The 23,503-nt window shown below is 37.4% G+C and overlaps 1 protein-coding gene across 4 annotated transcripts in view; it reads right to left on the bottom strand.

The window, feature by feature from the left end:
• The window catches only part of tmem131 (transmembrane protein 131), a 109,509-nt gene that overhangs the window by 26,664 nt on the left and 59,342 nt on the right, over positions 1-23,503 (bottom strand). For all 4 annotated transcript variants that reach the window (XM_031895745.1, XM_031895744.1, XM_031895746.1 and 1 more), the window contains 15 exon segments: positions 20,491-20,613; positions 19,641-19,721; positions 16,391-16,541; positions 16,247-16,303; positions 15,512-15,573; positions 13,973-14,081; positions 13,059-13,167; positions 11,952-12,105; positions 11,683-11,853; positions 10,030-10,140; positions 9,561-9,695; positions 5,600-5,704; positions 4,858-4,944; positions 3,190-3,342; positions 1,952-2,027 (listed from right to left, as the gene is read on the bottom strand). In XM_031895745.1, coding sequence (XP_031751605.1) covers positions 1,952-2,027; positions 3,190-3,342; positions 4,858-4,944; positions 5,600-5,704; positions 9,561-9,695; positions 10,030-10,140; positions 11,683-11,853; positions 11,952-12,105; positions 13,059-13,167; positions 13,973-14,081; positions 15,512-15,573; positions 16,247-16,303; positions 16,391-16,541; positions 19,641-19,721; positions 20,491-20,613 — 1,684 coding nt within the window.

Here is a 23,503-nt window from a genome sequence, read left to right on the forward strand (position 1 = left end):
CAAGTAAAAAATAAAAACATGTTTAGAAGGATGTGTATTTTAAGCAAAAAGGAGCATCAGTCAAAACTCTACAGTTGTCTCATTTTTAGTTTGTGGGGTTTTTCAGGCTATGCATTGTCTTCAGATTTGTTTTACTGTGTATGCCATATTGTGCATCATGAAGCCATCAACTTTATTATAAGTGAATAGATTTCAGGGTATTTACATACTAACTAGCTACACTACTATGTGTATTTACTCCTATACAAATGTAAGGTTTAAAGTAAAGAAGATTTGAAACTATAATAAGTCAAATCTGCAAAGCAAGTGCAGGAGCTGTAAATAAGTATCCTGCATGTGAAAAATTGTATCATTATAGATCAGGAAAGGAATTGCTTTTGGTATACAGCAGTAAGTAATCAGTGTCAGGAACACGCCACTCTCAGACGCACATGACACCGGGATGGGGAAACAAGGGGTTCCACTCAGTCACCTTTCACAAAGGTTGGACTACCATCAGGCACCCCCAAACACACCATCGCCCCAAATAACTATTCCCTGCCACCATCTATCATTAACAGGCGATAGAAACCCAATACACAAACTGTATCACACACTTTCTCTTACTGTTCTTAGGGTTAGCTTTCACTAAATCAACAAACACTCTAGCAGCCAAAGGATTAAATTACAGTCAAACACACTCTCCTGTTAGTAGATTCAATCTGTAAACCCCTGTATTGTTTATACATATAATCCCCAGTACTGTTCACACCTTTTAGTCCCTGCATTGTTCACACTTCAGGCTCAGACTGTAAGCACCCACATTGTTTACACCTCAGGCAGCATAGGGCAGGCAGAGTATGGCACACACAGGCAGGGTAGGGCAGGCAGAGTATGGCACACACAGGCAGGGTAGGGCAGGCAAATTATGGCACACACAGGCAGGGTAGGGAAAGCAGAGTATGGCACACACAAGCAGGGTAGGGCAGGCAGAGTATGGCACACACAGGCAGCATAGGGCAGGCAGAGTACTGCCTGTGTGTGCTGTACTCTGCCTGCCCTAAGCTGCCCGAGTGTGTCATATTCTACCTGCCCTACTCTACCTGTGTGTGCCATACTCTGCCTGCCCTACCCTGCCTATGTGTGCCATACTCTGCCTGCTCTACCCTGCCTGTGTGTGCCATACTCTGCCTGCCCTACCCTGCCTATGTGTGCCATACTCTGCCTGCCCTACCCTGCCTGTGTGTGCCATACTCTGCCTGCCCTACCCTGCCTGTGTGTGCCGTACTCTGCCTGCACTACCCTGCCTGTGTGTGCCGTACTCTGGCTGCACTACCCTGCCTGTGTGTGCTGTACTCTGCCTGCCCTAAGCTGCCTGTGGGAGGTGAACCTGGCAGGGTTTGTTCTGGGAGTTTGTTAACATTTGAAAATAGCCATTATATGTTCCCTAAGGTGTGACATATATGCTGGGGGTTGCTGTGCTATCCACAGGGGAAGAGAAGCATATGGATTTAAGTACCACAGAAGTTGGACAGCAGTGCTTTAGGGGAAATAATCAGAAAACTCTAATGTAAACCTTCGGCATCTAAAAGTTTGCAAGTTCACGTAGAAGTCAATGGGAGCTGTCCTAGACAAAGTCAAGCCATTTTTTTTGAGTTTGTAAACTCCCAACATTGACATATTCAAGTTTTTTATTCAACCAAATTTCCCTTAATAACTAAGCAAGCATACGAAATGCAAGTTTATTCAAATTACAAAAACTTAAAGTTACAAACTCGAGAACTGATAAGCCCAGAAGCGTATGGATGTACTGTGGATGCAAGTGTACAGACAGACTTATACATTTTACATTGGGGTGCCTAGCAAACAGGAGTCAAACAATTCAGTGCATATGTAAGCTATGCAGTGATTATAATAACAGATGACAAAAAATACTTGTTTTTATGTACCGGAAATTATAAGGAATACTTACTTTTAAATAAAAAAGGAAGTCCAATATAGCAGTGGTCTCCACAATTTAAAGCAGCATCAAAATAAATGTTTGCTATCTATAAAAACAAAAAAAAATGCATTTCTGAACATAGCAAGTATAGTTAACAGATCCTGCAAAACAGTGGGGGTTATTTATAAAATTCACACAGCGCAGAATCAATTGCACAGTGAACATATTTGCCCTGCAGTTAAGAAACTGGACAAGACTGGTGCATTTAATGTGGGCTGTGCACCAAGCAAGAATTGTTGGAGGAGGTAAGGGTGTGCTGGGTGAACTTTCTTTGTTGCATTTAATGTGCAAACATAATTGCAAAGTTGTAATCGCAATGCGAATGTCCATAAAAGCTATTTAAATATGTCATTCTCAAATTGTGAATATTTATGCTTACACTCAGGGGCTCATTTATCAAAGTATGATTGCTTCCGACTACTTTTTTTTTTTTTTTTTAAGTTTTCGTACTGTGCGTATTTTTTGTGACTTTTCCGTTAATATGCTCTACTTTTTCGTAACTTGCGACAAAAAGCGTGACAATTTGTGCGACAAAATCGTATTTGTTGCGCTGAGTGCAATAGTTTTGGATTCATTCAAGCTTCGGTATCGTGACTTTGGCCAGGTTGGAGCTGCCGAGTGCCACTGAGTCCTATAGGAGGCTTCCAAAAACATGCATAGAAGGATCAAAGTCAGAAAGGTTTTCCCACCATTTATGATTGTTCAGATCCAAAGATTTTGTGACTTTCGGATCGCCAATACGATATTATCGTGACTAATATGATTTTTTCATAAGCATTTTCGTGATATTTGTGATCATCAGAAATTATTTTATCTAATCCGAATATTACCCATTTCTGGATTCAAACTTGTACTTTGATGAATCAGCCCCTCAGCTAAACTGATTTCGCAAATTGCGAAATGAGCACAGCAGTGCAAAATTAAAGCATTTTGGGGAAATGTTCAGATTACCACTACACTATAAATTATTAGAGATACTCACCAGTTAGTGTGACCCAAACAATTTAATCACCAACAAATGAAGTGTTAATAGAAAAGTACTTAGCAGTCTCCTTGTACAGTTTACAGCTGTCGTGGATTTAGGCCACTTGGCAATGATTGGAAGATCCCTTCCCTTTTACTCTGCCCTAGCAATTAAATGGAACTAGACTATCAAAAGGACAAGTTTCTATGGGTTTTACTTACAAAGGTGTAAAATTAAAGATTACCTTTGACTTCTTTCCAGGCTCTAATTCATCTTTATTGCTCCGTAATCTCTTATAAAAAAATCTAACATCCTCCGATAAGGAGCGTATTTGTTGTATTTTCACCTTCTGTGAGAAGGAACTCATTATATTTAAACTCTGATGGACTACTTTTCCCTGCAGTAGGAAAAAAAAATAGCATGACATTTAGACTTGTGTTGTCTCTTTCTGAAATACAATGCAGTTAAAAGTGTTACATTTACTAAAGTTTTGCATGTGACACTGAATAAGCTGTTTCTTCATACGTGTGTGTGTGTGACATCTTGTTTTTCCAGCTCAGTAACAAAAAAATATACTCGACATGGCGTAGTGTGCAGAACTGCCCAAACAAGTTCTTTAAGGAATGCATACCTTTGAAATCTAGGTGCCATGGCCAAAATATTACACAGAGTGGTTTTACAGGTATGGAACCTGTTATCCAGGGTGCCTGGGTCTTTATGTAATTTGTAAGTCTGCTAAAAAATCATTTAAACATTAAACCCAGTAGGATTGTTTTGCTTCCAGTACGAAATGAATTATACCTTAGTTGTGCTGAAGTACAAGGTACTGCTTTATTAGTGGAGAAATTTGAATTATTTGACTACTGTAAACTCTATGGGAGATGGCCTTCCCGTAATTCAGGGATTTCTGAATATCAGGTTTCCAAATGAGGGATCCCATACATGTATTTGTGAAAAGGACTTACATATATGTATCTGAGCACTTGAAATTAGAGACATGGAACTCCTATTGCAAAAGTCTATTAATGCATTTTAGAAGCTTATAAATGCTAGGGCCTATTTAATTACTGTGTTAAGCAGCTGCAATTTCAGATAATAACCAGTCAAAATGGATATAAACTATGATAACAGTACATTTAAGAAGGTGACCCTCAATGGAACCTAACCAGGAGCTCTGGCTCCCCTTCACTTCATTGTCTGCCAATGCACTGTACACTGGCAAATATGTTGGATTTGCCAATTACATTTTCAAACTTGCCCAACCAAAGAGATAATTGATATGTATAGTACATTGATATTGGTCTGGATCATAGAGTCAACATAACAAAACTTTTTAGGTATGTGTGTGCTAGTTTTACTTCCTAATGTCTCCAATAACTTTTCTTTCTGATTAGATTGCACTCCCACACATACCATTTAGCTTAAATATTTTAAACTTACATATACAATATGAACCACAAAAGATTTTTTTTTATAAAATGATATTCTGTCTTATTTAGTGGGAAATCCAATCTCAAATACTAGCATAGTATTGTTTCTCTAAATGCAAGTAACGTCTTCGAATGGGCTAGCATGGCAGGTTTGAACCCCTTTGGCTTGTTGATGCGGTCCGGTGGCTCATGTACCTGCCATTTTAATTTGATCGTGTGGCAACTTAGATGAGTATATCGGGAGAAGATCTGCTTGTTTTGCGACCTCCCCAAACGAGCAGATTTTAATGTGTATGGGCACCTTTACTCAATTTCGTTATTGCAATGGCAGCTTCCCTAAAGGCAGAGAAAATGCACAGATAGAGAGAAGCTGAGGTTGCGCCTTGTGTGCCATATAGTAAATGTTATTTTAAAAAAACAATAGCCACATCTTAAGAAATTTTATAAAATGGTAACGTTTGTAGCTGAAAAAATTATCTTACCGGGAAGGAAGGTGGAAGAGTTATGCGCTTTGGAGAGCACGTCAATGAGCCAACAGCTACCACTGCCTTTACAGGAACAGTTAGTATCTAAAAGGAAAGAACAGCACTGAATAAATGCTGTGTGTTCTCATACAGTGTCTATTGCTATTCAGTAAATTACATGTTTTTTTTTTTTTTTTTACTATAAAAAAGCAACTCAACTGTACTGAGCGTCCAGCGTGAGTATGCCCTACTGAATAAAATTAGAGCTTTATATAGTTTTACCTCAGATCCATCAAGATTTTTCCTTAAATTACGAACTACTTTAAAAAGGTACCTGTCCTCTTTCCTAATGATTTATTGCTGAACAGCACATGTACTTAAAAAACCCATATATTACAGGCATTTAAATAAAAAAAAATTAAAAATAAGTTATTAATTATTTCATTTATGGAATGATGGGATAAAGTTAATTGTAACAAACACGATACAGTTCAAAAACACTGCAAACTGCACCCTTGCATTCATTCCCTGAAACACGCCATGGTTTCAGTTTTCAACTATTTTTAGACAACAGGAGAGCAAGAGGGAGGTAAGAGGTGTGGAAGCAAACAGCAAGCTCACTAGATATCAATTACTGGCAACACACCCAAAAAAAAAAAATAACACCAGTTCCTACCAGCAAAGACTGCAGTACAGAAGTGAGAGATGAAAATACTTTTTTAAATGCAAATTATATTATACTGGATCTTAAAATTCATACCTCATAATCTGTTGTTATTTGTATGCCTCCATCATAGGATCCTTCCAAATCTTTAGCAATAATAGAGACACGGAACACCGCATAATAACCTGAAGTTAATATAACCTGAAAGCAATAAAAATCTTACTGAAGAGGTGCATGCAGAAAAGAGTCAAAGATTTTACAAACACACACACACACACAGATATTATATATATATATATATATATATATATATATATATATATATATATACACATACAGAAAAGAACAGAGCACACCCTAATAGTAATCAAATGCCCCAGGTGCTTGTAAAAACCATGTATATAGCAAGACAATGAGCCGCACACGCAGGGACTTTGATAGAAAACAAACATTTTTTTAATGAAAACGATCCAACATTTCGAGCACCAACTGTGCTCTTCCTCAGGGACAAACCTGAGGAAGAGCACAGTTGGTGCTCGAAACGTTGGATCGTTTTCATTAAAAAAAATTTTGTTTTCTATCAAAGTCCCTGCGTGTGCGGCTCATTGTCTTGCTATATATATATATATATATATATATATATATATATATATATATATATATATATATATATATATATATATATATATATATATATATATATATATATTTATTATACATATATATATATATATATATATACATATATATATATATATATATACATATATATATATATATATATATACATATATATATATATATATATATACATATATATATATATATATATACATATACATATATATATATACATATACATATATATATATACATATACATATATACATATACATATATATATATATACACATATACATATATATATATATACATATATATATATACATATATATATATATATATATATACATATATATATATACATATATATATATATATATATATATACATATATATATATACATATATATATATATACATATATACATATATATATATACATATATATATATATATACATATATATATACATATATATATACATATATATATACATATATATATATATATATATATATAAGAAGTCAAAATGCAATACTGGCACTCACGTATAAATCACAAATCCGCCTGGGTGCAGTCTTCACAGTGAAAACGAGATAAGAAGAAAAAGAAGCCGCTCTCTCAGGACTTAGGTGCAAAAATAAAAAGTAATTTATTGAGTAGACGAACTGACGTTTCGGCTGAACACCTCTGCCTTTCTCAACTGTTCAGCCGAAACGTCAGTTCGTCTACTCAATAAATTACTATATATATATATATATATATATATATATATATATATATATATATATATACACACATATATATATATACATATATATATATATATATATATATATATATATATATATATATATATATACACACACACACACAAATACAGAGCATGGAGGAGCTCTCATTAAACAAAAATACAGCATGCCTGGGTGCACGTAAGGGCTCTGGCACACGACTAATCTCCCCGTGTGCCAGAGTCCTAAAATGTGTACAGAGCAACAAAAACGTACTGCATTCAACAGGCTCAGTTGGAGTATCTGATTTCTACCCCTGAACTATTTGTGTCCTTTTCTGTTCTCTGGTTCTAACTCATAATATAGCAGAAGCCACTAATCCTCAAGTCTGTTAATCAGCTGGCTTCTGCTGCACTGTTTTAGGAGTCAAATTGTCAATGTAAAAAAATAAATAAATAAATTGTTCCCTTAGTACTGGTCTTTAAAACATACCTAGAGAGAATAAAACTCCAGTGGGAGAGGCACAGAAACTCAAGAAACACATTATGAACTAAACAGGAAAAGTAAATTGCATTAACAGTGTAATACTTGTCATTTGCCAGCTGTTCACAAAGATTGCCTCACTGTGCTCATAATTTTTAGGGCTGTGAGACATGGGAAGATACATTAAGTTGCGCCGCGACAAAACTCCATTGTCACAGGCGACTAATCTCCCCGAAATGCCAACACAAATGACAATTTGTTCCTTATCTGTTATTTTATGTGTGTTTTATCTTTGTATACCATATATTACAGCTACAAACATGAATCAATTTTATTGGAATTCCACGTGAAAGACCAATACAAAGTGGTGTACACGTGAGAAGTGGAACGAAAATCATACATGATTCCAAACATTTTTACAAATAAATAACTGCAAAGTGGGGTGTGCATAATTATTCAGCCCCCCTTGGTCTGAGTGCAGTCAGTTGCCCATAGACATTGCCAGATGAGTGCTAATGACTAAATAGAGTGCACCTGTGTGTAATCTAATGTCAGTACAAGTACAGCTGCTCTGTGACGGCCTCAGAGGTTGTCTAAAAGAATATTGGGAGCAACAACACCATAAAGTCCAAAGAACACACCAGACAGGTCAGGGATAAAGTTATTGAGAAATTTAAAGCAGGCTTAGGCTACAAAAAGATTTCCAAAGCCTTGAACATCCCACGGAGCACTGTTCAAGCGATCATTCAGAAATGGAAGGAGTATGGCACAACTGTAAACCTACCAAGACAAGGCCGTCCACCTAAACTCACAGGCCGAACAAGGAGAGTGCTGATCAGAAATGCAGCCAAGAGGCCCATGGTGACTCTGGACTAGCTGCAGAGATCTACAGCTCAGGTGGGGGAATCTGTCCATAGGACAACTATTAGTCGTGCACTGCACAAAGTTGGCCTTTATGGAAGAGTGGTAAGAAGAAAGCCATTGTTAACAGAAAACCATAAGAAGTCCCGTTTGCAGTTTGCCACAAGCCATGTGGGGGACACAGCAAACATGTGGAAGAAGGTGCTCTGGTCAGATGAGACCAAAATGGAACTTTTTGGCCAAAATGCAAAATGCTATGTGTGGCGGAAAACTAACACTGCACATCACTCTGAACACACCATCCCCACTGTCAAATATGGTGGTGGCAGCATCATGCTCTGGGGGTGCTTCTCTTCAGCAGGGACAGGGAAGCTGGTCAGAGTTGATGGGAAGATGGATGGAGCCAAATACAGGGAAATCTTGGAAGAAAACCTCTTGGAGTCTGCAAAAGACTTGAGACTGGGGCGGAGGTTCACCTTCCAGCAGGACAACGACCCTAAACATAAAGCCAGGGCAACAATGGAATGGTTTAAAACAAAACATATCCATGTGTTAGAATGGCCCAGTCACAGTCCAGATCTAAATCCAATGGAGAATCTGTGGCAAGATCTGAAAACTGCTGTTCCCAAACGCTGTCCATCTAATCTGACTGAGCTGGAGCTGTTTTGCAAAGAAGAATGGGCAAGGATTTCAGTCTGTAGATGTGCAAAGCTGCTATAGACATACCCTAAAAGCCTGGCAGCTGTAATGTCCGCAAATGATGGTTCTACAAAGTATTGACTCAGGGGGCTGAATAGTTACGCACACCCCACTTTGCAGTTATTTATTTGTAAAAATGTTTGGAATCATGTATGATTTTCGTTCCACTTCTCACGTGTACACCACTTTGTATTGGTCTTTCACGTGGAATTCCAATAAAATTGATTCATGTTTGTGGCTGTAATGTGACAAAATGTGGAAAAGTTCAAGGGGGCCGAATACTTTTGCAAGCCACTGTACATATACCATGAAGTAGGGCCCTGATTCTTATACCTGGGGACCAAGATGTTGCTGGACTACAAATGCCAGAATTGTTCAACATATAATGAAATAGTAAAGCATGCTGGCAGAAACAGGGAAGTAGGGCAATAAGGGCAACACGCCATATACTAATTATACATGGAAAACATTTAGGGAAACAAGAACAAACATTAAGGGGCATGTTTATTAAGACTGGAGATAACTATCTGGTCATAGCAACCAATCAGCAATTCGCTACAAGTTATGAATCAAAAGCAAAGATCTGACTGGTTGTGATGGACGACATCACCAGTGATATTTATTTTCAAGCTTATTAAACATGCCCCCAAAGCACTTACTGAGGTGCGGTCTGACACTGTGGCATTTTCAATCTCTGGAAGGCTTGCAATGATGGAGGTTCTGTTGCCTTTCTCTGTAGTGAGCAGATCTATAGAAAGACTGTCTCCAATAACAAGCCAGCTCTTGATGGCTAACTGAAGAAAACAAGCAAAACAGAAACATTCAGGGGTGCTTAACTTCATTATTAAAGGCATTTGATTATGATTACTATATTTATTACCAAGTATTTATAAAGTAGTAAAAGAAGGGTGTATACAGCAAACATGCAGATTGCATTTAAATAGTGACAGATACAGGAGAGAAAGAAGGCCCTGCTAGTTATAATCTAAAGGTAGAAAACAATTTGGGTCACAAGGTTAAAATCAATCTTTTTTTCTTTCCTTTTTTACTGAAATGAATTATGTAGATGGAAGGAAAATGTGAATAATGGAAGAACTACAAATAAGGAAACTAGCTATGGTGGCTTACCTCTATAGGGTTGCTATTCATGATGGCAATTAGAAGACTGCTAGATTCTGAAGCACTTAGGATGCCAAAATCTATAAAACGTTCCTCCAGTTTAGGAGGTAAAATAAAGTACTGTAAAAAAAAAACAAAAAAAAAAAACACACGTTAATGTACAATAAAATGTACAAATCCATATAAAATACAGCAGATTTATAGAGTTTAAACATGACAGGCAAAAAAAATATATGCATGTTTGAAGTTTTCACTGTAGACAATATCTTGTTGACCACACACTAAGCAAAATTGCTTAGATTATTGCTGTAGATTATGCAAAGAGAGACATCACTGCATACTGTGGGTCAAGGTGTTGACTGGGTTTCCCTAGTGACACTTTGCAGTTCAGTCTTACTTCTCTATGTTCAGGACTGCATTTTCTATGCACACGAGGGACTGTGCTAGGGTGGTAACTTTGGGTGGGTGGTTTTTGGATGCCTACATAGAAAACCCCTCAACCTGCTGCCATATGCTTGTGAAATAAGGTAGCATAGCTGAGGGGGGGGGGGGGGGTGTTGTTTACCCCTCTTTGATCTTAACAAGCACAAACATATATGGATAAGACATGGTGGGGGCATAGATATGGGTGTCTAGAGCAGCTCTGTCTACAAATGCAGTATTGTTCATATATGTCCTACAAATGTAAAATCTAGCAATTAATTTGTATCTTAGCTCAGTAGGGCACCCATTTGCCAGCTCAAGGGAAGCTTTTTCTCCTCGGGGGGTTAATTCCCCTAACCAGGCAGCCCTGCACTGACTGATATTTTTAGTACATTTTATTATTTTTCTTTCCATTATTACACATGTATACAGTTTTTTATGCAGAAAAAGTTACATTTAATGTGGAACTTTGTCTTAGATATATATGAAGGGGAGGTGCATCTCTTTATGGTCATACTTTCCATTTGTAAAGAAATTGTTCATATGTCCTCCAATATCTGTTTACATTGCCTCAACCAAAAATGGGCATACACTAAGATTTGCTCATTTGGCATTTGGTCGCCAAACAAGAGCATGTTTCCCCTGATATCGGGGTAATTCAATCACTTGGCCCTAGGGCCAAAGTATCAAATTACAATACATAGAATAGGAACCGTCTGCCCAATTTTCGCCCAGATATCAGACAGGCTACTATTGCTTGACAGAATGGTAATTAAAATGGTCAGGTGACTACCAAGATATAGATCCCATCATACAAGCACAAAAAGGGCGCCCAAATTTTAAAGCAGTAGAATACAACTTTTACTTCCACAATGTAACTGCTTGATGTATCTATATGAAATTGCTACACTTGTTGCCCTTTTTCAAGTTCATTTGTGCTACTCTCTCCTGTAATGTAACTTTTTAGTAACTGTCTTGCATTTATGCCATATGGTCCCAGTCACTAATATTACTGACAGAGAACTGAAAGTAACGGGAATTGTAGCTCTGTGGCAAATAGGAGCACCAACTCTGTAATATCTTCAATTCAGAAATCTGCACTAGCATATAAAAAATAGGGCAAATATGTTGCCATCATGTGGGGAAATTGACAGTTAACAAAAAAGCTCCCATTATTGTTAATCTAGACAGATATTCAAACAAAGTAACAGACACATCAAGGAAGCACAAAATACTTACATCTAGAAATCCAGTGTAAGCACGCACTGGAAGATGGAACTTTGATGCATTGGTAATAAGTAATATATTGCTGTCTATATGAACTGAAGATGTGGACGGTGTGAAGAGAAGTGAAAATATATAGCGAGATTCACCTGGTGGAATTAATACATGGGAGCTGAAATTCTGGATCTATGTTTAAAATAAAATGAAACAGAAAATTAGGTCTGAATGGAGTACATATAGTACATATAAAATTACCGCTAATCTTTAAAAGAAAAATCACTTACTTTAAACATAGGTTTTGCATCTTCAGGTAACAAGACATCATGTATGAGGACAGCAAAATTAAAGGTGTTTGTTAGATATATTGCTCTTTCTACTGGATCAGATGGGCTGTCCCTTATGTGGAATAGTGTGGCAGCATGGTCAAATCCCAAATACCTTTTTATGAGGATCAAACAGAAAAAAATTCCATTAAACATAAACCATTCTGAGTTACAGGAACACAAAGCAAACCGCTCTATCTGCAGACCAAAAGCACCACAAAGCTACATACCAGGCTGCCTACAGAGCAGTAAGGCTTATGACACACAAGGTAAATGTAAAAAAAAAAAAGTAGGGATGAATCAAATCCACTATTTTAGGATTTAGCCGAAGCCCGAATCCTTCATGAAAGATTTGGCCGAACACCGAACTGAATACAAATATTAACTTGCATACACAAATTAAGCGACCAAAGGGCTACTGTGAGCACAGCGTGCTGCAAAAAGTTTTCAGCTTCCATGTTTATGTGACAAAAACTTGATTTTAAGGATACGGTTTGGCCAGGACCATGGATTTGGCCAAATTCAAATCCTGCTTGAAAAATGCAGGATCTTGGCCAAATCCGAACTAAATCCTGGATTCCGTGCATCCCTAAATAAAACACATTAAATTTGCCTAGGTGCAGTAACTCATAGCAGCCAATAAGATTTTTGCTTTTAAACAGGTGACCAGTAAATGCTTCCTGCCGATTGGTTGCTATGGGTTACCACACCTGGGCAAACTTGGTGCCTTTTATTACATAACCCCCTTAGTGTCCTTTCTCCACTGGCAGAAAAGTCAGATCCATCCTATGTGTATAGTGACAGGAATAAATGAGATCTGCATGTCACCATTTGCATTTTCTTGCCAAATTCTGTCTCATGTGCACAGTAACAGGCAGATCTCATTCAGACAGGTGCAGGGCAGATCTTTCTCTTTGTCAGAATTTTTACACTGGCAAAAAATACAGTGTGTGACATAGCCCTTAAAGCATGGCTAGGGAGGGACAGAAACAAGCATTTTGCTTTTTGAAAGGTTTAATGCGCAGGTAGGGGCAAGGGTCATTTGGCACAACTGATACTGTTACTAACCCATCCAGAACTTCTGCCTGATATGGAATTTCCAATTTGGAATAACTTTTCTCTTTAGCTTTGACAGTGATTTTTCCAGAAAACTGTGATGGCTTCTTTGCTTTTGATGCTGTAAGAATCAGGGGGGGGGGGAAAGTTATTTGAATACACAGGTTTTACAGTGACAGTTTAAACAGGAATACTGCAATAAATAGTATTCCCTTATTTTTCAAAGATAAACTTGTAACATAGGCAGCATGCAGAATTTAGCTTTGCTTTAATTAATAACACAGAAATATGTTGCTATGATTAAAATAAAAGGAACACCTCTACTTAAATACACTAAGGGGCACATTTACTAAGACACGAATCTGAACCGAATTGGAAAAATTCCGATTTGGAAACGAACATTTTGCGACTTTTTCGTATTTTTTGTGATTTTTTTTGGCGTCTTTACGACTTTTCGGAAATTGTCGCGACTTTTTCGTTACCAATACGATTTGCGCGAAAAAACGCGAGTTTTTCGTAGCCATTCCGAAAGTTGCGCAAAATCTGGCGATTTTTTTCGTAGCGTTAAAACTTGTGCGAAAAGTTGCGCCTTTTTCGTAGCGTTAAAACTTAAAAGGTGCGACGTTTCGCGCAAGTTTTAACACTACGGAAAAATCGCAACTTTTTGCGCAAGTTTTAACGCTACGAAAAATCGCCAGATTTTGCGCAACTTTCGGAATGGCTACGAAAAACTCGCGTTTTTTCGCACAAATCGTATTAGTAACGAAAAAGTCGCGATAATTTTCCGAAAAAATCGCAAAATACCGATCATTACGAAAAAAAACGCAATCTGACGCATTCGGCCCGTTCGTGGGTTAGTAAATGTGCCCCTAAGTGACAATAACAATGAACTAAGACAATGAACCAAGAGCCCAGTTAATACGTACCATCAAAACTGATACTTGCTACTTTGGTGTATTTGCTCTCTGAAGCTTTCAGTGTTATTGGCTTGAAGTGAACTGTTACTGCATCATTTTGAGGTGTCGACCGAACACTCTGTTCAAAATGAGTAGTGGTTATTTAACAGAAGAAAGGAATAAAGCTAAACCTAGCTAAAAAAGTAACAAAAATTTTAGGAAAGGTACAGAGTAAAGTTACAGAGCATGCAAATGAATAGAAAATAATAGACAGAATGCATGGTAAGTAGAAATCTTGGAGAAAGAGTCAGATCAAAAGGAAAACATTACACTTCAAATCATTTGCAAAAAGAAACTATCAAATGCAGTTTCATGAACAACATGTATAAAATAATTACTCATAGTACCTCCCTCTTTTTTTCTGTCAATTATTCTACACTATACCCCTTGCTTATATTAAAGAAACACCTCCTTCACCAGGAAGCAAAACTAGCTGTATCTCCTTTGGCTAAATATCAAATCCTTCACAAAAAAGTCAACTAAATCCTTAAAGTGATACTGACACGAAAAAACGACTTCAAAATATGAATATACATAAAAAGTTACCTATAGGTCGTGTTGACGGTTTTTCGCTGACAGGTTTGGTTTTGTAAGTAATTGTTACTTGAAGTCCCTAAACCTGACTGTTTTGCCAACCTGACTGTCCCTTCTCAGCCTGTCAGTTATAGCTTCTAATGCTAACAGACAAATATGGCCGCCCCCTCTAATCAGACAGGTTATGTAAGGGCCTCAGGCAAAAATTTTTATGGCAAAATTATAAAGTCCTTGCAAAGACAATGTTATGATAGATGTAAAAAAAGATTTACTTTCTGGTGTCAGTATCACTTTAAGCAAATCCAAACACTATTTTGGGGGGGATCTACTATGAAAGAAAACTCAGGCACTCAGATTTGTACGAATCCCACCAAAACACACTTGTATTCAGTCAAATACTGAGCTGAATTTAGGATTTGTTGTATACCTAATCATGACCCCTGATTCTTTGACCTGTGTGTTTATTTTCCCTTCAATCCCTGTCTAAACGCTTCAGCAGTTTCACAGTCAGAATATTTCTCATTCATTTAAATGGAGATAAAAAGTGTTAGCAGTGAATGAAATTTGATGTGTGTTCACAAGCTTTCACAACTTTGCCTGAGAATAAAAGGCTGTTCAAGTTATTAATGCACTACAAAAACAACAGAAAGATGGCAAGCTCGCTATTCTAGATTTTCTGATTTTTAACGCAGGCAGGATGCAGAAAATAGAAATCAAAACTTAATCTACAACAAAGGGCTCTCCAAAATTTTTTTTACATTTAAATGTTGCTTGCGGGTAAAAAAGGTTGGGAATCCCTGATTTAGAAGATACCCTCAAAGAAACTCAAAGAATCTAACCAATTGCACTCAAATGCACACTTTAATTCAGAATGAATTTATATTTTCTAGCTCGACAGAGATTTCATATTTAACCCTACCTATCCAGTAGTGTCCTAAAAATATCATTTGATATTAAAAACAAAATATTACTTACAGTTATAGGAACGTCCTTCATTCCCGAATTTAAAAGGTGGAGATTTAAAACTTTGGGTGCATCTGAAATAAGAATAAGAACACACTGAATTTAGTTGTCCATACGAAGGGTGTAGGCACAGTCAAAGAGCCAATGTGGTCCCGGATGCAACAGAAAAATCAAACCTGCTCAATCAAGATCTGGTGATTTCAGGCCAGATGTAAGTGGGGCAGACCTATTGTTCATTCCCATACATGGGCAGATAAGCTGCCAAATCAGTCTAAAGGACCGGGCGGGGGGGCACCAAGCCAGTGCTCCTCTGTTTCAGGAGCATAAAAACATAGGTATAAGGGAAAAGGGTAGTAGATACACATTAGGACTGAAACCCAGTGTCCCAGCGCAGAGATGTGTCTGTGTTTCAGAGCTGTAAATACTGAACATTTAGTTCTGAACTGTAAATTCCAAGGGAAAAGCAAATTTGTCCACAAACCAAAATGTAACCGAATTACATTTTTATCATAAAATCCCCCTATACAATTAATATCCAGTGACAGTAAGGGAAACTATATGGAATGTACATTCCAACAACATTTTTTATTCAGAAAAATATTCAGCTTATGTATAAAAAAAAATAAAAAAATAAAGGTTTGTCAATCATGAAGATCAGAATTCTTTGTGATATTTTCTTCTAATAATGACACCTACAGCAACCATACATGCAACATATACACATGAATTCATGACATTTTTTTTTACCTTGTGTTCGTAATGTACCAAAATCTAACATTTCTGTTGAGGAATATATCCCAGGAGCTGAAATGACAAATAAAACCCTTAATTTAAAACCTTGCTGGCAATGTACAGGACAACAGGACAGAGAGAAGGCTCTGTAAGACAAACCTGTGGTGACTTCTACCTCCACGGGCAGTATAATAAACTCTGCGCTGTCTGAGGCATTTGTTTTAATCCTAATAAATGCAGTGTGATTGTCTGCTTCTCGCGAAGAGAAGCTTGCACGCATTACACCTTTTGTCTCATAAGGTGGGATTTCCTGAAAAGCAGAACACAAATACAGATAGGTCACTTTAGTGTGACAAAGTACATTTTTTTCATCTTTAATATGGCCTTTACTCATAGTGGGATTAAACTAAAGTGCGTTATCTTTTCATTCTTGCCATGCTGCCAGGACCCATGCGGTGTGCCTTAATGTAGAATCTACAGCACTGACACAATGTCTGCACCATATATTTTTATGTTGATTGGCAAGTATAGGGTTAAACAACCTGTGTTCTAATACATGGGCAGTTGTCCTGCATTTTCCTGTGGTGAAACCTTTATGCGTTCCACCACAGGAGTTAACGCAGCCTACTCTTATTTAATCAGTTTGTACCCTGCCTCAGCCAAAGAGAGTCAGTACAAATGACAGTGTGTTAGAGTTAGTACAAACTGATGGAAAAGAAGCAATTATGTTTCTTCATGAAAGATCCACCCAAAGGAACCACATGCAGAAGCACTTGTATGTAGGAGCCCTTAAAGAAGCACACCCAACATTAACCTATATTATCTTGGTCACAGCAGAAGTCTATGTAACTCATTTTCAAAACTCTTAAAAGGGTAGTTTATTAGCTATTATAGCAGCAATAACATTTTTTAAAGTTACTTCTTAAATGTAAAAGTAATATTTCTGTTTTCTTTGTCTAGAAATCTCATTAATCCAGGTGCAGAATCTGAACTAAATTTGTTACATTCATCAATTTGCTACATTGATTCATTCAGCATCTGTGTCAGCAACAATTGTATCAATTATAATAGCCTGCCTCCAGGATTATGGTCAGCAAGGCCAAAAGATAAAAAGGTATCAACTAATGTAACAAATTAGAGTAGGTTACAGAGTTGGAAACCCACACCTTCCAGAGCTGATCCAGGGAGAGATGAGAAAGTGAAAAATTACATTTAAAATTGTAATACTAGAAAAACATTAAAAAAAAGCTATTGAAAAAAACAATTCATTTCTGGTGTACTGAAAACACCTGAACTAAAAAGAGTATTTGGAATGTGAACCCCTTTAAATGACTTGCATTTTTGTCTCTCTGTAACATGGAATGAATTCCAGATAAACAAGAAAGCAAACCAAGATGCAAGCAAGCTTTTCATTTTTCTTTTTTATGTGAACTCCACTTTACTTATATTTGAATAACAACAATAAGAAATTATCTGATGTGTTTTTAGATTATTTTTACACTGATCTAAAACACTTCAAAATGAATATAGCAAAAATGCAATGCAGTTATTGCAAAAATGCAATGCAGTTATTCTAAGATATCAAGACATATGCAACTTTAATTGTTACAAACAGATAGTTGTATACTGTGTAACAAACACTAGCAATCATGAGATCGCTTAAGGTGCCCATACACCTTCAGATCTGCTCGCTTGGCGAGGTTGCCAAGCGAGCGGATCTTCTCCCGATACCCCCACCTACGGGTGGGCGACATCGGGAGAATCCAGGCTAATTATAATGAGCCAATGCGGTCCCCGATCCGACTAGATTTTTTAACCTGCCCGATCGAGATCTGGCCGATTTCAGGCCAGATATCGGTCAGGCAGGTCCGTCGGTAGTGCCAATACACGGGCCGATTAGCTGCCGAATCGGTCTAAGGGACAAATATCGGCAGCTAGAATCGGCCCGTGTATGGGGACCTTTAAATTGAGTTGGTTAACAGCAAGGGAAAATATCTTGCTATTGTCAAAATCCAAGAAATGCTAACATTACAAAACAGCACAATAGTTACCTAGCAGAAACAAACTATTTTATAGAAAAAAAAAAACTTCATTGTAAATTTACCCCACTTTCAACAAAAAAAGATAATAGTGGTATGTCTTTTATTTCCACAGCAACATCTGATTTCTGGGGTGTTTTCTGAACAAAAATTTTAGTGAAGCAGTATTTAAATGTATGAAATGAAATCAAATGTGAAAAACTGACAAAACTGTGCAAAAATGTGGGTACCCTTGTAATTTTGCTAATTTGAATGCATGTAACTGCTCAATACTGATTACTGGCAACAACAAATTGGTTGGATTAGCTCGTTAAGACTTGAACTTCATAGGCAAGTATGTCCAATCACGAGAAAAGGTATTTAAGGTGGTCAAGTGCAAGTTGTTTCAACTGTCAGGAATGTAATCAGGAAATGGAAGGCCACAGGCACAGTTGCTGTAAAACCCAGATCTGGCAGGCCAAAAAAACATACAGGAGCGGCATATGCAGAGGATTGTGAGAATGGTTAAAGACAACCCAAAGATCACCTCCAAAGACCTGCAAGAACATCTTGCTGCAGATGTACATCTGTACATCGTTCTGCAATTCAGCGCAATTTTTACAAAGAACATCTCTATGGCAGGGGGATGATAAAGAAGCCCTTTCTGCGCTCACGCCATAACAGTCGCTTGTTGTATGCAAAAGCTCATTTAGACAAGCCATAATTATTTTAGAACAAAGTGCTTTGGACTGATGAGACAAAAATTGAGTTATTTGGTCATAACAAAAAGTGATTTGCATGGAGGAAGAAGAACACCGCAATCCATGAAAAACACCTGCTACCTGTCAAATTTGATGGAGGTTCCATCATGATGTGGGGCTGTGTGGCTAGTTCAGGGACTGGGTCCCTCGTTAAAGTTGAGGGTCAGATGAATTCAACTAAATATCAGAGATCGCACTTGCAGTGCTTGTGAAAAAAAGTTTTTTTCAAAGGATGGAATAACATTTCGACTACCAATCTAGCCTTTCTATGTAGGATAGATTGCTATCTGAAACGTTAGTCCATCCTTTAATAAACACCCTATTTTTTCACAAAACCTGCAAGTGCAGTCTCACTTCTTTATATATATATTACTGCGCCACCACAATGTAGTTATAGCCATTTTTATATATAGTTTTTCCATTCTCAGGGGCTTAAAAGAAAAGCAAGGGCTGCCTGAAGTCGAGATCCCATAGACAGAACCAAATGCTGGGTTTCCTCTCTATTTATCCCTTGCCAGGCCTTTAGGCTGAGGTCATGCCATTGAAGAATACTCCACTCTTTTGCCTTTAAAGTAAGTAGGCTTTAAGAACATTTGTAAAAATTGTTATTGCTTATAAGTAGAGACTTACCCACAGCTTCCTGGTACCCCCCTGCTGACCTGTTGGAAGCTCCAAGTGCAAGTCACCCCCACTGGAATACATTTCTACAACCTGATTAAGAAACAAAAACAAATATTCCTTAAATTGTTTTTTCATATGATTTAATTAAATTGAATTTCATGTCCATATTAGATAAAATGTATGCAAATGTGGTAAACAGTCAGACGTAATTTTTTCTTGTGCAATATTATATTATAATGTATTGTATATTGCTGTATCCAGGGTTGGATACAGCATTATACAATACCACCCCAGGGGCCCCTGCACCCCCCACTGCATACAGCAGTTCTTCACAAACATCTTACGCATAAAAGCTGTCAGATATGGATAAATTCCATTCAGGTGCTTTTTGTCCATCTAATATAATGTTTTATATAAGCACCTATTAAAGAACTGTGTACTGGTATTTTTTATGAGCAACACATAGGAATCTCCTTAGCGCTAATGGAGGTGCACCCTGACTCCCACCAGCTCACCCCTTACTAACTCATGTCACTCTCTGACATGGTTTCAAGGAAAGCAGCTTTGGGAGTAATGGCACGCTTGGGGGCGAGGCAATGTTCAGATAGGCTGGAGGACAAATGTAAACAGTGCCCCAAAATATTGCCCCACTCCTAAAGAGCTGCTCTTGTCCAAGATGTGTCAGAGATCAACACAGGTTAGCCACAACAGAGGTACCATCCTACACAATGCAGATTTGCAATAGCTTTGGAAGACCTTTCCCAGATATAGTGACAATACCAAACTTGAGACATACTGTCTTTTTTCCCCACACAAGTTATAAAACTGAATTGTATGTTATAGATCTTAAAGTACATACCTGTAAAGGTTCACTGTGTGGATTGTGAATATTAATTAAAGGTGAAAAACTGCTATTTACAGGGACCCTTGCCCCAATGAAAGGGCGTAGTCGATAAGGGTTGGGAATCCCAATTCCAAAAACCTGCACACACAAAAAAAAAAGTTTTAATTTAAAAAATATATATACATATACCTCATATTTTTTTGTAGTTTAGTTGGATCTATTTAAATATCTATTTTCACTGACTACTGAATCTATTTAAAAAAGAACTAAAGCTTGACAAAAGTAGTAGGCTAGAAATGTTGTACATTATGTTTTAGGCTCCTGTACCAGCCCAAGGTTCCAAAGATGCCCCAATAGTTCCCCATCTTCTTTCCTGTACATGTTCTGTGCTGCTGTCAGTTACTAAGCGTAGGGACCAACAAACAATATACTGTATATACTGAATATAAATGTCACAATATATGGCTGACTAGTAATTAATTCAGATTCTCATTATCTTTACACTCAGAAAAAAGTGCAATTAGCATCAGCTGTGTAGCATCAGGATCTATGACAGGACAGCCTCATTTTCTGCTTGGTAATTTACGACAACTTTGTAACAGCTGCTCAGAACCCACTGAGCATGTGAGTGTCACTGACAAAGTCCAGGATGGGGAGATAATCACTGTTATCAAGATGCTGAACATATAGACTCGAACGCAAAGTTCAGTATATAAAATATGGCATTTCTAGCCTTATTCATATTCATATTCATATTAAGGGTTTTGTTCTCCATTACCAAAATATTTAATTCCCATACCACATTTGACCCATCATATTTACTCAAAAGCTATTTCATGCAGGAGTCACTCTTTATGTGAACAGTAATCTGCTTCCACCATCCACCTCTTCTGAAAATGTTGCTTTTAACAACTCACCTGTTATTTCTACCCCTTTGCTCTACAAAATGTTTAATTGTAAAGCTTCCCAAATATAATTTGACCAGTACTAAAACTGTCATGCCATTCTTTACAGCAGGGTTTCTAAACACAGAACCCAAAGTAGTCTCTCTACACATAAAGTGAATGAAAGATTAGAAAATTAAAGTATCACAAAAAAACAAGCTTAACTGGATTGGTCTGGTATTATATTTAGGCAGAAAATAATGCAGTATGCTTTTTCCTTTTAAGTGCTGAACAATTTGTTTTTTGTTTCTCATAAGTAATTCTTTAGAATACTATAGTACATCTGTTACACACCCAGTCATTTTTCAACAGTAAATGGTCGAAAAATTCAGAAAATGTGTAAGTGTAAAATATAGCAATGTGTCTCTGCCTCTGTCTGACAACCTAAAGGTGGCCATACACAGGCCAATTCTAGCTGCCGATATCGTTCCCTCAGACCTATTCGGCAGCTTATCGGCCCATGTATGTGCACTAACGACAGGCCTGCCCGACCGACATCTGGCCTGAAATTGGCCAGATCTCGATCAGGCAGGTTTAAAAATTTAGTCGGATCAGGGACTGCATTGGCTGCATTCCCTGAACCAAGGACGCCTACACCCGTCGTTCTAATTCAATCGTTTGGTCCAAGGGCCAAACAACCTACCGTAATTAGCCTGATGGCCACCTTTAGTCAGTGGTTTCACACATTTAAAACCACACTTCGTCTTTATCAGCATATACAGGTATCGGACCCCTTATCCGGAAACCCGTTATCCAGAAAGCTCCGAATTACGGAATGCCTGTCTCCCATAGACTCAATTTTAATCAAATAATTCAGAATTTTAAAACTGATTTCCTTTTTCTATGTAGAAATAAAACAGAACCTTGTAATTGATTCCAACTAAGATATAATTAATCCTTATTGGATGCAAAACAATCCTATTGATTTTGATTAATATTTTATTGATTTTTTAGTAGACTTAAGGTATTGAGATCCAAATTACGGAAAGACCCCTTATCCGGAATACCCTTGGTCCCGAGCATTCTGGATAATGGGTCCTATACCTGTACTACTATTACTACTTTACTATCCTCAAATGGGTCTCTGAATTTTCTGCATATAGTCTCCTCTTTGCAGTACCTGCTATACTAGAGTATCACTGCTAATATTTTTCTTTAATACCTGTATCACGGTTAAATATACAGAAGAACAAAAAAATACATTTTCATGGGTTTTTTTTCCCCACATATGTATTAAATACACAGGTACCCTGCTCTGGTAAAAATGATGTGTTTGCTTTAGAAACACTACTTTTGTTTATATAAATCAGCTGCTGTATAGCCATGGGGCAGCCAGATATGGTGAGAAGGCACACATTTAAACAGTAAGGTAACAAATAAGTTGTTTTCAGTACAATGGGTTTAGATCTTAATTGGGATCTGGAGTTTTCCAGATAAGGGTTTATCTGGTTTATCTTTCTGTAATTTGGATCACCACACCTTAAAGCAGTGCTGTCCAACTGGTGGCCTGTGGGCTGCATCCGGCCCGTGAAACTACTTTGTGTGGCCCGTGACAATCAGTAGAAAAATCTTATTACTTTATTAGTCTGGCTGCTACCTTTCGAATGCATAGAGGGGTGAGATGGTGTTGCATTACATTCTGGAGAATGCTCTGCTTTTCTTTTCGAGGGGTCATTAATGCTGGGTATTATTATGAAGTTGATGCTGCCATTTGATATTGGTGATTATTGTGCCATGGCACAGAGCCATTTACTGCTGACATTTCTGACCCATATCATGCTGAAGCAGGGTCAATACCATTTGATGCTTGACATCACTGTGCCATTTAATGCTGGAAGGTTAGTTTCTAACACCATTAAAGTGGACATAGTCTCAATAGTGGGTGTGGTTTTTAAAAATGGGAGTGGTCAATGCTGACTTCCATTACCAGACCTCTAGCATATAAGCCAGGTACAAAAGAAGGTAGAAAGACTTCCTTAAGGAAATATATACTTTCAGAATGAACACTTAACCAAGAGTAAATTGATATAATAAATGACCTATTAATCACTCTAGATATAGAGTGATATATATATCAATGCTGA

Source organism: Xenopus tropicalis, chromosome 2 (assembly GCF_000004195.4).
Source record: "Xenopus tropicalis strain Nigerian chromosome 2, UCB_Xtro_10.0, whole genome shotgun sequence".
Lineage (NCBI taxonomy): Eukaryota > Metazoa > Chordata > Amphibia > Anura > Pipidae > Xenopus > Xenopus tropicalis.